The 12,268-nt window shown below is 28.3% G+C and overlaps 1 protein-coding gene across 2 annotated transcripts; it reads left to right on the top strand.

Moving 5' to 3' along the window:
* Positions 1–11: 11 nt before the first annotated feature.
* LOC107455259 (tubulin-specific chaperone C) lies at positions 12–4,443 on the top strand. Of its 2 annotated transcripts, none has more exons than XM_016072766.3 (2): positions 12–268; positions 3,067–4,443. In XM_016072766.3, exon 2 carries the CDS (start codon positions 3,119–3,121, stop codon positions 4,157–4,159), a length of 1,041 nt encoding a protein of 346 aa, XP_015928252.1. In that variant the 5' UTR covers positions 12–268; positions 3,067–3,118; the 3' UTR covers positions 4,160–4,443. The 2 variants fall into 2 exon arrangements, with proteins under 2 accessions (XP_015928252.1, XP_015928253.1); XM_016072767.3 differs by having other exon boundaries at positions 198–444.
* The last annotated feature ends 7,825 nt before the right edge of the window (positions 4,444–12,268 follow it).

The raw sequence follows: 12,268 nt of genomic DNA, 5'->3' as shown, positions 1-12,268 counted from the left end.
TTTATAGCACTTAGGTTACAGTTAATTTAAATATCCAGCTGTTAAATTTAATGAAATTTGAAAGAAATTATTTATACAGAAAATTTATGACTAATTCCTAGTCCTGATTGTTTGTTTATCAGTTTTATTCAATTTCTGTCTCCTCAATAATAAAGAAAAAATTTTTACTTAAAAAAGCGGTCTATTATGGATGATTCAAACTGAAATGAGTCACTAATGGTGGTCTGTTGTTTACTTTGGTGCTACATGGTTTTTCTTTGAATTAAAAGTAATGATTTTTCTTGATTACTTTATGGTTTTTATAGTCTATTGTAACATTTGCTACTACTTTGTTTGAGAATTCTTTCATTTTAAATTCGTTGGAAATTTCTTTCTATCATTTGGGGCGATGACCACGCCTATCAAAATATTGCACCCTGATGATTTTTGACATGTTCAAATTTGGTAATTTTTTAAATAAATACTTATTCTTTATTGTCATGGTAAAAACGACTTTCAAAATTTACCTCTCAATTCAATAGAAAACAGTTAATTACTTTTCTACTAATGTAATGAATATTTTCTGGTGTATTTATATTTTAAATATTTTTAAAAAGTATGTTACCGCTTGCTTTTTCCTTTTTTTCGTTACTTTTTTATCATGTATTTTAATCTAAAAAGTTTCTATTTGTCTGTATTTTAAAACCTTAAGTTTGACAATGATTTTTCTTCTAAACATGTTATGAAGCTCTTTTTCTCTAATAAGTAGTTTAGTACATACTGTATCAAAATTTTTTTCATTATCTCTAAACACCTGTTTATATCATGATGTAAAGTTTTATCAATTGCTGTTATTTTTAGTTTTCATCACTCAGCATTTTATCAATACTTATGTCCCTATCAATAATGTTAGATAACAATCTAAGTGCAAATCCTCTAGTTAAAACAGATCTTTAATTTTTAATTTTTTTAATTTCTTCTTAATTTTTTTAGATATTCACTTTTTTTTTTTTAGTTCCTTTTTTGGGGTTAAACCTAAACCAATTTTAAGTGAAAACAGACAATTCGACAATTAAATCCTTTTGTCATTTTCTATTAATATTTGAATAAATGTATTTTGAACTTGACTGTTTAATTTTATTTTCTAACTTTTTGCTTCTGATAAGCCTTGAAAATTAACTAGATAGAATTTTTTAATTAGGTTGAGTAAAATAGACTTCTTTGGATTAGGCTCTGTAACTTGGAGCTTTTACTGTTTATAAAATCTTCCATTTTTCTATTATTTCTTTCGTGATAACTTATTAGAAAATCTCTTTGCTAATTAATTTTTTTATATATTCTGCTCGAAGTTATGTTTAGTAATATTGTGTAATGTTTATTCTTAATAAGTTTTTATTCCTAATTGTTTTGTATTAATTATTTTATTACAAATTTTGACTGGAAATTGTTTTTCTCATATAAGCAAATATAACTTATTTACTATATAATAATTAGAAAATGATTAAATTAAATACCATTTTCAATATGTTTTTCATAACATGTTATGTTATAAAGTAATCTTGCTGGATTATGCTATATAATATATGAAATCTATTTTTATTTTTAAGAGTTTAATTTGGAATAATAGAAATTTATTCATAATAATAGTAGAAAGTAATATTAAGAAAAACAATAAATAATTTACTTTTATTTATTTTTTATGTACTACAAGAAGAAGAAAAAAACTGCATGTTGGGAAAAAAATTTCAGATAATTTCTTCTTCCTGCAATCGCATGTTTAGTTTTTACATTTTGATGTCTTAAAACAAAATCCAATTAAACTTTTTTTTTTTTAAACATCATTGCTATTATCTTTATATTACTTCAATGGTTTGATAAATATTGTTGCTATATTTAAATTTTTCTCATAGTGAAATAATTTATGTCTTTATAATTGCATGTTAAATGCTGTAGATCTGTTTTTAATTCTGGTTCATAGTTTTAAATACTTTTTTAAATCTTTCCCTGTGGATAATTTTGATTTCAATAAGATTACCGTAGCAACAATTTTATATTGACTCCAGTTTGGCTCAATATGGATCCTATATGAACATGCACCGAGGGACCAATATTGGGATTTCTAGATTTTTTAATATTGAGTCTATATTGGCTGAAAAAATATATAAAATATTGGGCCCTGTGGCAGAATTTTTTTCAGGCTTTCTGCGCCAAACTTCTCTCGTACTAATATATTTTGTTTTAAGATACTTTTAATTATAACAATTACTAATTTAAAGTAACAGAAACATTGTGTTTACAGAAAAAAGCTTAGAATGAAAAATGTAGACAAACTAATATTTTTTTATATTGTAAAAGTAATTTTTTTTTTTTAATTCTAATACACTATAGGCGATATTCTCACATTTTGTAGGTAAAAAAATTCACTAATTATTTTCTCTATTAAATTTTTTAAATCATTACCCAAATTAAAATTCTGAAGTAAATTAAACGATAATAAATAAAATAAAAATAAAATCCTTGCAGTAACTCCCAAAATAAAGATCAACAACGAAATCACGTGAATAGAACTCTTAAAAAAAGAGATACTAAACTTTGGCGATTTCTGAATTTTTTATTTTATATTATTAATTTGAAATTCTTGAGAAAGCCAGTCATTTTTTAAAATCTCAAATGAGAATAATAAAATCACGATTATTTCTTTCCTTCCTCTCTAATGCCCAAGAAAGATAGATTTGGAAAAAAATTTCTGCTGAAGAAGAAAAAAACATTTTTCAAAAAATTATGCAGAAAGGAAAACCAAAATTTTCCCCTTCCCAAATGAAGAACCTTTCTGCAAAAACTCTAACATTCTGAAACAATGTCATCGCAGTTCTGCCACAGGGATTTTGGGTGAATCTGACAATTCTATATTGGTTGTAAAGTATCAGGTGAAACGGACGATTCTAAATAGGACCAATTTTGGAAAATTAACGACCCTTTGAACCCTTATTGAGCCAAGATTCATGAAGTTATTTTATTGCTACGGTATTCATGTTCTTGCAATAGTTTGCTATGGTTTCTATAATAGATTATTTTTTTCTTCAATAGGTTTTCAAATGCTGTGAAAATGTACAAATTCTAAGAAAATTTGTTTCATAAGATGTTCAATAATATTCCAGCAGCAATGAAGGATCAAAAAAGTTTTGAGGTTATAGTGCAGGATTGCGCTGCAGAGAAGAAAGAAGTGGTCGACAAATTGGTTCAAAGATCCGAGGCTAGGGTTGCAGAAATGGAAAGGAAAAAATGTGAAAAAGACAATCGAACCTCTGTTTACGAACAGACCGATTATTTCAACGTCACGTTTAACTATCAAAAGCAGTTGATTGAGACAATGCTGATGAATGCTACCAATGTTGATAAAAGCAATTTGATTTCTTATTTTGATAAGGTAGTGAAAAGTATTCAAGAACTACAAAAGTTCTTGTCAGATTCCACTCTGTTTTTGCCGACGTACGACATCAAGAAGGGGCAGGAAGCTTTGAAAATTCTGCAGGATGACCTTCAATCTGCTCAGAATGATCTGATACCAAAAAAGAAGTTTGCTTTCAAGAATAAGAAAAAGATTCAGAATGGAGTGAAGTCTCCTCCTCTGGTGGAAAGGTCAACCTCCAACAATGCTAGTGATTCCATCCTCGATTTGAAGCTTTGCAAGTGTGGCTTTAAAGATATTTCTGGCGAAAACTTAGTCAAATACAGAGAAGAAATTGAAAAGCAAGATGTGGGCCTTCATCATCTGCAAAATTGCAGAGTTTATCTTTATGGTGCACCTAGTACTATTTTCATAAGTGGTCTTACAGACTGCCACATCTTTGCCGGTCCTGTTTCCACCTCTGTCTTTATCGAGAACTGTAGCCGTTGTACTTTTGTTTTGGCTTGCCAGCAAATGAGGATTCATTCGTGTACCGACTGTGACTTTTATTTGCATATCACCAGTAGAACTATAATAGAAGATAGCAAAAGCTTATACTTTGCTCCCTATAACTGGTCTTATGATGGGCAAGAGGAAGATTTCATCAATGCTGGTTTTGACAAAGATATTAACAACTGGGACTCCATCGATGACTTTAATTGGCTTGTTATTGGCACGCCTTCACCTAATTGGGACTTTTTAGGAAAAGAAAAATACCAAATATGGAGCTGATTATTTAATTTGTTAGGAAATGCTATTCAATTATGTGATAATTTATAACTTAAGAGCTATAATACTTATTGAAATTTTTATTCTTATCTATTAATTCTCTCACTAAAACGCTAATATTGTTGAGTGTAAAATCTAAATAGGGCTATAGTCTTAAACACATTTTTACTTCTATGCAAAGGCTATTACTAATGCTTCAGCTGGACTGAATTGAATTATTTCAAAGAAATGTATTTTTTATTTCTAAGGAGAATGTCGAATAAAGTTTTCTAAGAAATTTTTCTTTTTACACTTAATTGTATTTGTTATAAAACACAGTTTTTAAATTTATACGTCTGTTTTCTTCACTTTTCTCCTTCTATAATAAAAGAATTTTCTGAGATCATTGAATTTTCTACCTAGCAGTTATTATCAAATAAATAAATAAACAGAATTTAAATCAAATTACATCAGAAGTGTATAGTGTGATTGAAAGTTACAAAGCAATTAATGTGGGATTAGTAATCTAAATGCTGATCAACTTATTTATTTTTTTGAAAAAATCAAAGTAAATAATGAAAAAAAAGTATAATTTGCTCTATTTGAGTATAATATAGGCAAATTTTTTTCATATAAGAATAATAAACTATTTTTAATTTCAGTATTACTTAGTTTAGAACAGGCTGTTTTAACATTTAGCTTCATTAATAGGACACTAAACAACTCGTAATAGTTTAAGATCAATATATTGAAAATTTTTATTGTATTGTCTCATTATAAAACTAACCATGCATTAATTAATATTTCTTATTAGCAATATTTGATTTAAAAAAAAATTTTAATTAAATTCAAGACTTCCTTAATCAAATAATTTTGATGTAAGATATACAGGGTGTTTATAAAGTCCCGGACCCATTTTGATGCTTAATAACTCATAAAATAATAAAGATAAAATAAAATTAATAACATAGATGGTTAGATAGACTCAAAAAGTTTCATGACCCTTGTCAATGAACTTCCACGTGTGCCCCCTTCGTCGCACGGAGAATATCAAGTAGATAGTCAATTTCACGCCAGGTAGCGGCAAGCATGTCGCCATCCACAGAGGCTATTGATATCTAGAGGAATGATATGGGCGAGCAATTATAGAATAAACATCATGAAGTGTTCAAATGAAGAATCAAATATGAATAACAAAACTGATTTTTTTTAATTATGGAGCTCCTATTTAAAGATTAATCTTAATTTTTAATATAAATGTACATTATCAAATTATAAATTTAAAAAATGGCCCATAAAATGCGGCTGCAGGGCTGAACCCCACAGGATAACTACGTCCACCAAGAAATCAAAAAGCGAGTGTCTTGTGTAAGTTAGGAAAGTTTAGGAATCCATGTATTGGCTATTACTTTATTCAATTTAATGCTGAGGCTCCTTTTCTTAGCCTTACCATGGTGTGTAGCGTTTTTAAAAGGTGCTTATTTTTGTTTTTAAAAAGCCCTTAAAGTTGCTTTTTTCTTTGGGTGTTTTTCAAAAGTGCATACTTTTCCATTTTCGTAAAGGAGATTTTTTTTTTTACCATGACTATTTTCGCCATGTATTATGCAAAAGCGTGCTTTCATCGTTTTCACAATTCATTCAACCACAATCAATTTCGGCCTCCCGTGCGTCCGTAGCGTATGAAAACACCAATTATTTTACAGGTTTGATGAAATACTTGTGAGTGCGTATAGTGAGCTGGGTTTGGTGAGATTATTGCACTCTTGTGTGCAACCCTACTGCTTTTTGCAAGATATTCTCAATTTTAAGCTTCATTTTCCACCCTCAGAAATCGAACCGAAAAATCTCTTGATCATTTTTTAATGGCTAATATATATGAGTTCTTTGTCAAAATCTAGTTATGTTATCATGATCATGTAAAGTCTTTGAAAATTATTATGCATTTTGTGAAAGTATATAGTGCTTAAGAATATTTTTTAGGTGCTTATTTTTTGTTGAAAGATTTGGCTGCGCACCCTGTGTACGTTAGTATACAGTTTTTGCCAAGGAAGGTTTAAGAATCCATGTATTGGTTAGTGATTAAATTTACTGCCTAGGCTCTTTTTCTTAGTCTTACTCATTCAAATGTATTGGTGGAAAAGATCGCGTGAGAAATGATGAAGAATTCTAATGAAATCAAAACATCAGCAACCATTTAATAATTTTCTAATTCTATTCTAATGTGTTAGGCAGCTGTAGAGGTAATCTTTAAAAATAGATTTTATTTTCTGCACTCAATTCAAGGTTGTATAAAAAGATTACAGATTATATTGATTTTTATTTATTGAAAAAGTAATTAAATAAGATAATTTTGTTTTTAAATGTTAGGAAGTACATTTCAGCATGATAATGCCTACACCATGTTTGTAATTAGGGAGCGGTCTCAAAGTTTGAACTATCGAATTCACGTTATTCATTGAAATAAAAAGATGCAGGATCAAAATTCCAAATATCTTGATTCTTCAAATCGATTGTTTGAAAAACTGTATTCTTTGAAAATTGGATATCTCAAAGACGCAACAATCAGGGGAAGAAAAAAAAACTAAAAATAAGGACGAAATATTTTTCATCAGAAATATCAATAAAACTATGAGCCCTGTGTCATGAACTAAACAATTTTAAAATTTTTTCCCTCTTTAAATCTTTCTACTAACTAATACTGTAGTAAGAAAAAAATTCTAACTTCTTACAATAATCAGTTGTTTTGGATTTCCGCTACTGGATCAACTTGCAGCAATACTGAGTTTATATATTTCTTTAAAAAATTATCTGGTTAATTTATTATCTAAAATGTATTTATTTGCATCGTAAGTATAAGTTAATTCCAGTAAGTAAGTTAATTTCGAGTAACTTAGAAAAAAAAATTAAAAACGTTCCTGACATTTTCTATATGAGAAAAATTTTTAAATATGATTTTTTTTTTATTTTTACTGTATAAGGACAACTCGTAGCAATTTATTATCATTGAAGTTACAATTCATTTCTCAGATCATAAATCAGCAGTTCAACCTGAAGTAAATTTTTGCCTCAGTTTTCAATCTGAATGAAAATATACATGTTTCTGTAAAATAATTTGTATTTTAATGTAAGCTTTTTGTTTTTAATTTCTGGTTTTTTGAAAAACCAATTTGCATAATTTATAGAAATATTTCATTCAAGTTATAAAGACCTTAGAAAGTTTTATATTCATATAGATAAAGAATAACAGCTTAAATTATAATAAAATAAAAGCTAAAGCTGTTTTTTTAATTAAAATCACAAATGATAATTTTCATTCTTTTTTCTTTCTTTCTGAATTCAGTTGTTTGAGTGTGTTATTTTTACAAACATAAAAGAAAACAGACTTTCCTGTCAGTATTAATATTTTATCTTTTACGGCATCTAACACACCTGTAAGGTTTTTATGCGAATAGGAAGATTTCTGAAGAAAAAAAACTAGTTTAACACAAATAATTTTAACAAACTAACCTTTTTGTACCCACTTTTGTTGAATGATTGTTTTATTTCTAAATACAAATTCTCAATTTCATTTGCAAACAGAAATATAAAAAATTACCTTCAATTATTTAACTAGCAAAATTATAGGATTAATTATACACCTTTACTGCATGTTCTATCTTCCCAAATTAAACTGGAAAACTGATGCTTGTGAGAAGGGGGGAAAAAGAAGAAATAAAACAGAATTGTTGTAGACATTTGGATTTGAACCTAACATCTAAGAACAGCAGTTCCCAAAAGGTGTTTCTTGGAACCTTAGGGTTTTGTGGAAGGATCAGGGGGGGGGGGAGGTGNCGCACGATGCGCCCACTTAAAGCTTGGGGGGAATTTTTACACTAAATAAAACGAATAGTTTTGGGGGGGGGATTTAGACGAGAGAATTTTTTTTTAAGTACATAAATAAAAAAAGCATTGTCATTATAAGTAGAATGCAAGCAAAGTAGCACTATTTCGAACAAGCTAACATGGAAGGGGGAAGTTAGCAATTATTTTTGGGNGGGGGGGGGGTGTGTGAATGCGCCCAAGAGCTTGGGGGGGATCACAGTTTTGAAAATTTGCATTTTTTTCTAGTAACTCCATTATTTAAAGTTTTGATTATTTTTATAAAATTTAATAAATACAAATGGAAAAAAAAGAACAGAACTTAAAAATAAAATTTTTTCTCCTAAATTATAAAAAAATATGCATTTTTATAAAACGAAAAATTTTTATGAAGAATTACATTATTTCCCATAGAAGTTTGCAAAACAAAATAACCAAATTCAACAATAAAATAATTGTCTTTTTTTTTTTAAATAACTATTCTGAACATTTGCTACAATTCTTATTTTTCAGTTTAGCTCATTTCAATCATATTCAGTTTATACCAGGAAACAAATTCAGAACTGAACTAGATGCCACTCCAGAATGCAAATTTAACTGTCTGACATAAATCTCAATTTCAAGAATAATGAATGAAAAAAATTTCCTTCACATAAAACATATTTAAAATATGTCATTTGTAGTCTTTTTGGTTAATATATTCACATGTTAATGAATTCTATTTATAAAGGCAGAATTCCACCAAAAGAAAGTTTATCATTGAGAGCTTCATAGCTGGAAAAAATACACCAGTGCTCTAGAATACTAATTTTTTCCATATTGCTTTACTATAACTCTACAATGAATGCAATAATTCTTTATGTTATGCAGCATAGTGCTTTTTAATTAAGAGTAACTTTAGACACTAGACCAAGGGAAAAACTTTTAATCGCTAATTCTCTGAAAATCAAATAATTTGTATTTATTTTCATGTAAGTTTTTTTTTAAATACATACCACTTTGTTACTTTATATTTTTTAAAAATATGATTTTGAAACTGCATAGTTATTAATTTATAATTAACAATGAATTGTTTAAACGAATTTTAGTATACTTTGGCTAGTTTAAAATCTGTCTAAATACTTAAAATACATACTAAATTCCATGCTTTTTTAATCTCTTTTTGGGTCTTATATAATTATTATATTTTTATAAAACTCTTACAGTTCAAGAAAGTGAACTGTTTCTCATTACAAATATATCGTTTAAATATACCATAGTAGAAACTTTTATCACTACTGCTAGGCAGAGGCAGGCCTGGAGGAAGTTGATTGAGAAGGCCAGGTCCCACCCGGGGCTGTCGTGCCATTGAGGAAGAAACTTTTATCATAATTTCTCTTGCACCACCATAAGTGAAAAATTAAAAGTTAGAGAAAATTCAAGCAAACCTAGTATAAACCTTGAAATTTCAAATATACTGAAATGCTCTAAATATCAAAATGAAAACACAGGGTGCGTAGCCAAATCTTTGAATCAAAAATAAGCACTTTTTAAAAACTTTTCAAGCACTTTACAAAAATTTTTAAGCACTCAAAAAATTCATATTCTATCAATGATATTATTGAAAAACAAAAACTTTTTATAAACAGTTTTAGCGTTAAAAAAAACCCAAAAAGAAACGGGCGTAAATCGAAACAATCAGTACTTTCCCACATCACCGAGTGAATTCAACTTGACCCTGAACTCAGAACAAAAGTACCCTTACCCCCTACGTCAAAAAAAGTGTTAGAAGTAAAATAAAATAAACAAGAACAAAATTAAAATAAATTAAAAAGAAAAACATTTCATAAGGATCTGATATTCTCTATCCGAATTGGAGCACTCGGGTTTCGGTTTCAAGTGTGCGCGCATGCGCAAGTCATAACGTGGGTACGACATGAAGTCCGCGTGAATGATTACGTAGCAAACTCCCCATTTTTAGTGAAATGCATGGGATCCACCAGATATCACTGAAAGCAGAAGAAAAAAAAATTCGAAAAAAAAGCACTTTTTAAAAACGCCAGCTGAAAAAAGCACCTTTAAAAGCTTTTAAAAACGAAATCCCCAAAAAAGCACCTTTAAGTACTTTTTACAAACGCTACGCACCCTGAAACAAATTATGAGAAGATATATTCATAACTTAGGATTACACAATGGAGAAGTTCTCCAATAATTTGATTGCACTTGGATATTTTCTTTTTTGAGCAATTGAAACTTCATGTCTATAGTGTTTGATACAAATTGATTTGATTTATATACTGGTTCATTTGATAACAAGTGAATAAAAAACTAATGGAGTGTATTTCAATTTTATTTTCATTGGTGCTACGAGCACGCTAAGGTTTTATGATCAACAACCAATTTTTAACTGTTTTGGGGTTACAAAAAACGGTGGTGAGGGTGCTAAGACAAAGGATGCCAAATTGGCGTGATATTCCAGAGATATTGACAGGGTATCTGCTACATTTTAGATTTTCAAATTCATGACTTTTCCACGACTAACTCCAAGAATTTTTCATGACTTAAAGAAGTTACTATTTTCTCCGACAAAAACGCAACAATAAATTTAAAAAAGCATTATAACATTCATTGAAATGATAATTATAACCAAAAATTGTTATACTCTGCATCTTCAAATTTATAGGTTTTAAATTTAAAGAACAGGGTAAAGAAAGAGTTGAAGCAATAAAATAGCTGGAAAAAAATACAAAAGCAAATTTCTTTTTTCTGCAGAATTATATTCTAAAGATACTTTTTTTGTTCATCAGAAAGGAAAGAAATACTCCCTATTTGTCTGTTCTAATTTCGAAATTAAAAAAGAAATTTCCAATGATTGGCTTGAAATTTAAATTGATAAATAAATAATAAAAATGTCTTAAATCACAGAAGTTTAAAAGATAATTTCTAGAAATGATGTTTTTTCTTTCACTTTTTGAAAGAACGCGATAAAGACATTTTATATTTCTAATGAAATATGACTGTAGGTCGTGATTTTGTTAGGAATTTGGAACAGGATGAAATTGAGGGGGGGGGGGGAATTCCATTTTAAAAATTAGATTTTTTGGCGACATAAATCCATGACTTTCCATGATTTTTTTAAAAAATAGTAAAAATCATGACAAATTTTGTTCAATACTGAAATTCATGACTTTCCAGGTGCGCGGATACCATATATTGAACATATAGGTTTGCCTGAACTCACTTTTTTTTTTATTCTTATTACAGTACAGAACCCGTTATCCGGAAATCAGAAAACCGGAAAACCAAAAACCGGAACGAAATTCAATAAATTTTCTCGCCATTTTTTAAAAAAAATGTTTGTTTTTTTTTCCTCATAAGATTTTACGATTTTTCTTTCTTTTTTTAAAGATGTTTACCTTAAAATTATTTTGGAAATAATCATTAGTGTATTACTTCATCTTTTTTTCTTATTTTTCAGATTATTTCCAAAATTTTTTTTTTTAGTTGGGTTTAACTATAAAAAAACGGCTTTTTGTGCGATTCAGAAAACCGGAAAAATCAGTTATCCGGAATAGCGATGGTCCCGACCGTTCCGGATAATCGGTTCCCTACGTATAAGAAATTTGTGTTTACATTTTTTTTTTATTTGAAGAGAAAAACAACATGGTTGGGTTTTTAAGGTTTATTTATTAACATGTAGCTAGGAAACCAACTTCACACATATATATGACACGATAAACAGCACATTACCATATATATGTTTTTTCAATAAAGCAATATAATATATACAAATGGAATTGTAAAACTTTTAAGAAATCAAAACCAGGTCTAAAATATGAAATGAAAGACTAAACAAAAAAAAAATACCAAAACAATAAATTTTTCAAAAACAAAACATAAAATAAAACAAATATGGATGGAAAATTTTATAAAATTCTTAAAAAAATCATCAAAAGTAAACATATAAAAAAGAATTTTAAACAAGCCTATTTTGCATTACATATAAATGTTTCTTTCAATAGTATTTGACAGTGCTAATCAACTTGATGAAGTATTTTGTTTTGTTCCCGTGTTGCACATAATATAATTTTGAAAAAGAAATTTTTACATGGTTATAGATAGACTAGATGTATAGAGCTTCTAATTACAACTTAAAATAAATTTTCAGAAATAGTTGAATTTTGACAAAAAAAATTATTTACACACATCAAGCATTCAAAATACGCAGAATGATTATCATAGTTCTGCATAGACCTCTTTTTCTTCTATATTTTATAGGTTAAAGGAATAATTAAG

The sequence above is a fragment of the Parasteatoda tepidariorum genome, chromosome 1 (genome assembly GCF_043381705.1).
Source record: "Parasteatoda tepidariorum isolate YZ-2023 chromosome 1, CAS_Ptep_4.0, whole genome shotgun sequence".
In the NCBI taxonomy this organism is placed as follows: domain Eukaryota; kingdom Metazoa; phylum Arthropoda; class Arachnida; order Araneae; family Theridiidae; genus Parasteatoda; species Parasteatoda tepidariorum.
The sequence above is the reverse complement of the archived record's forward strand: the minus strand, read 5'-3'. Positions and strand labels throughout refer to the sequence as shown.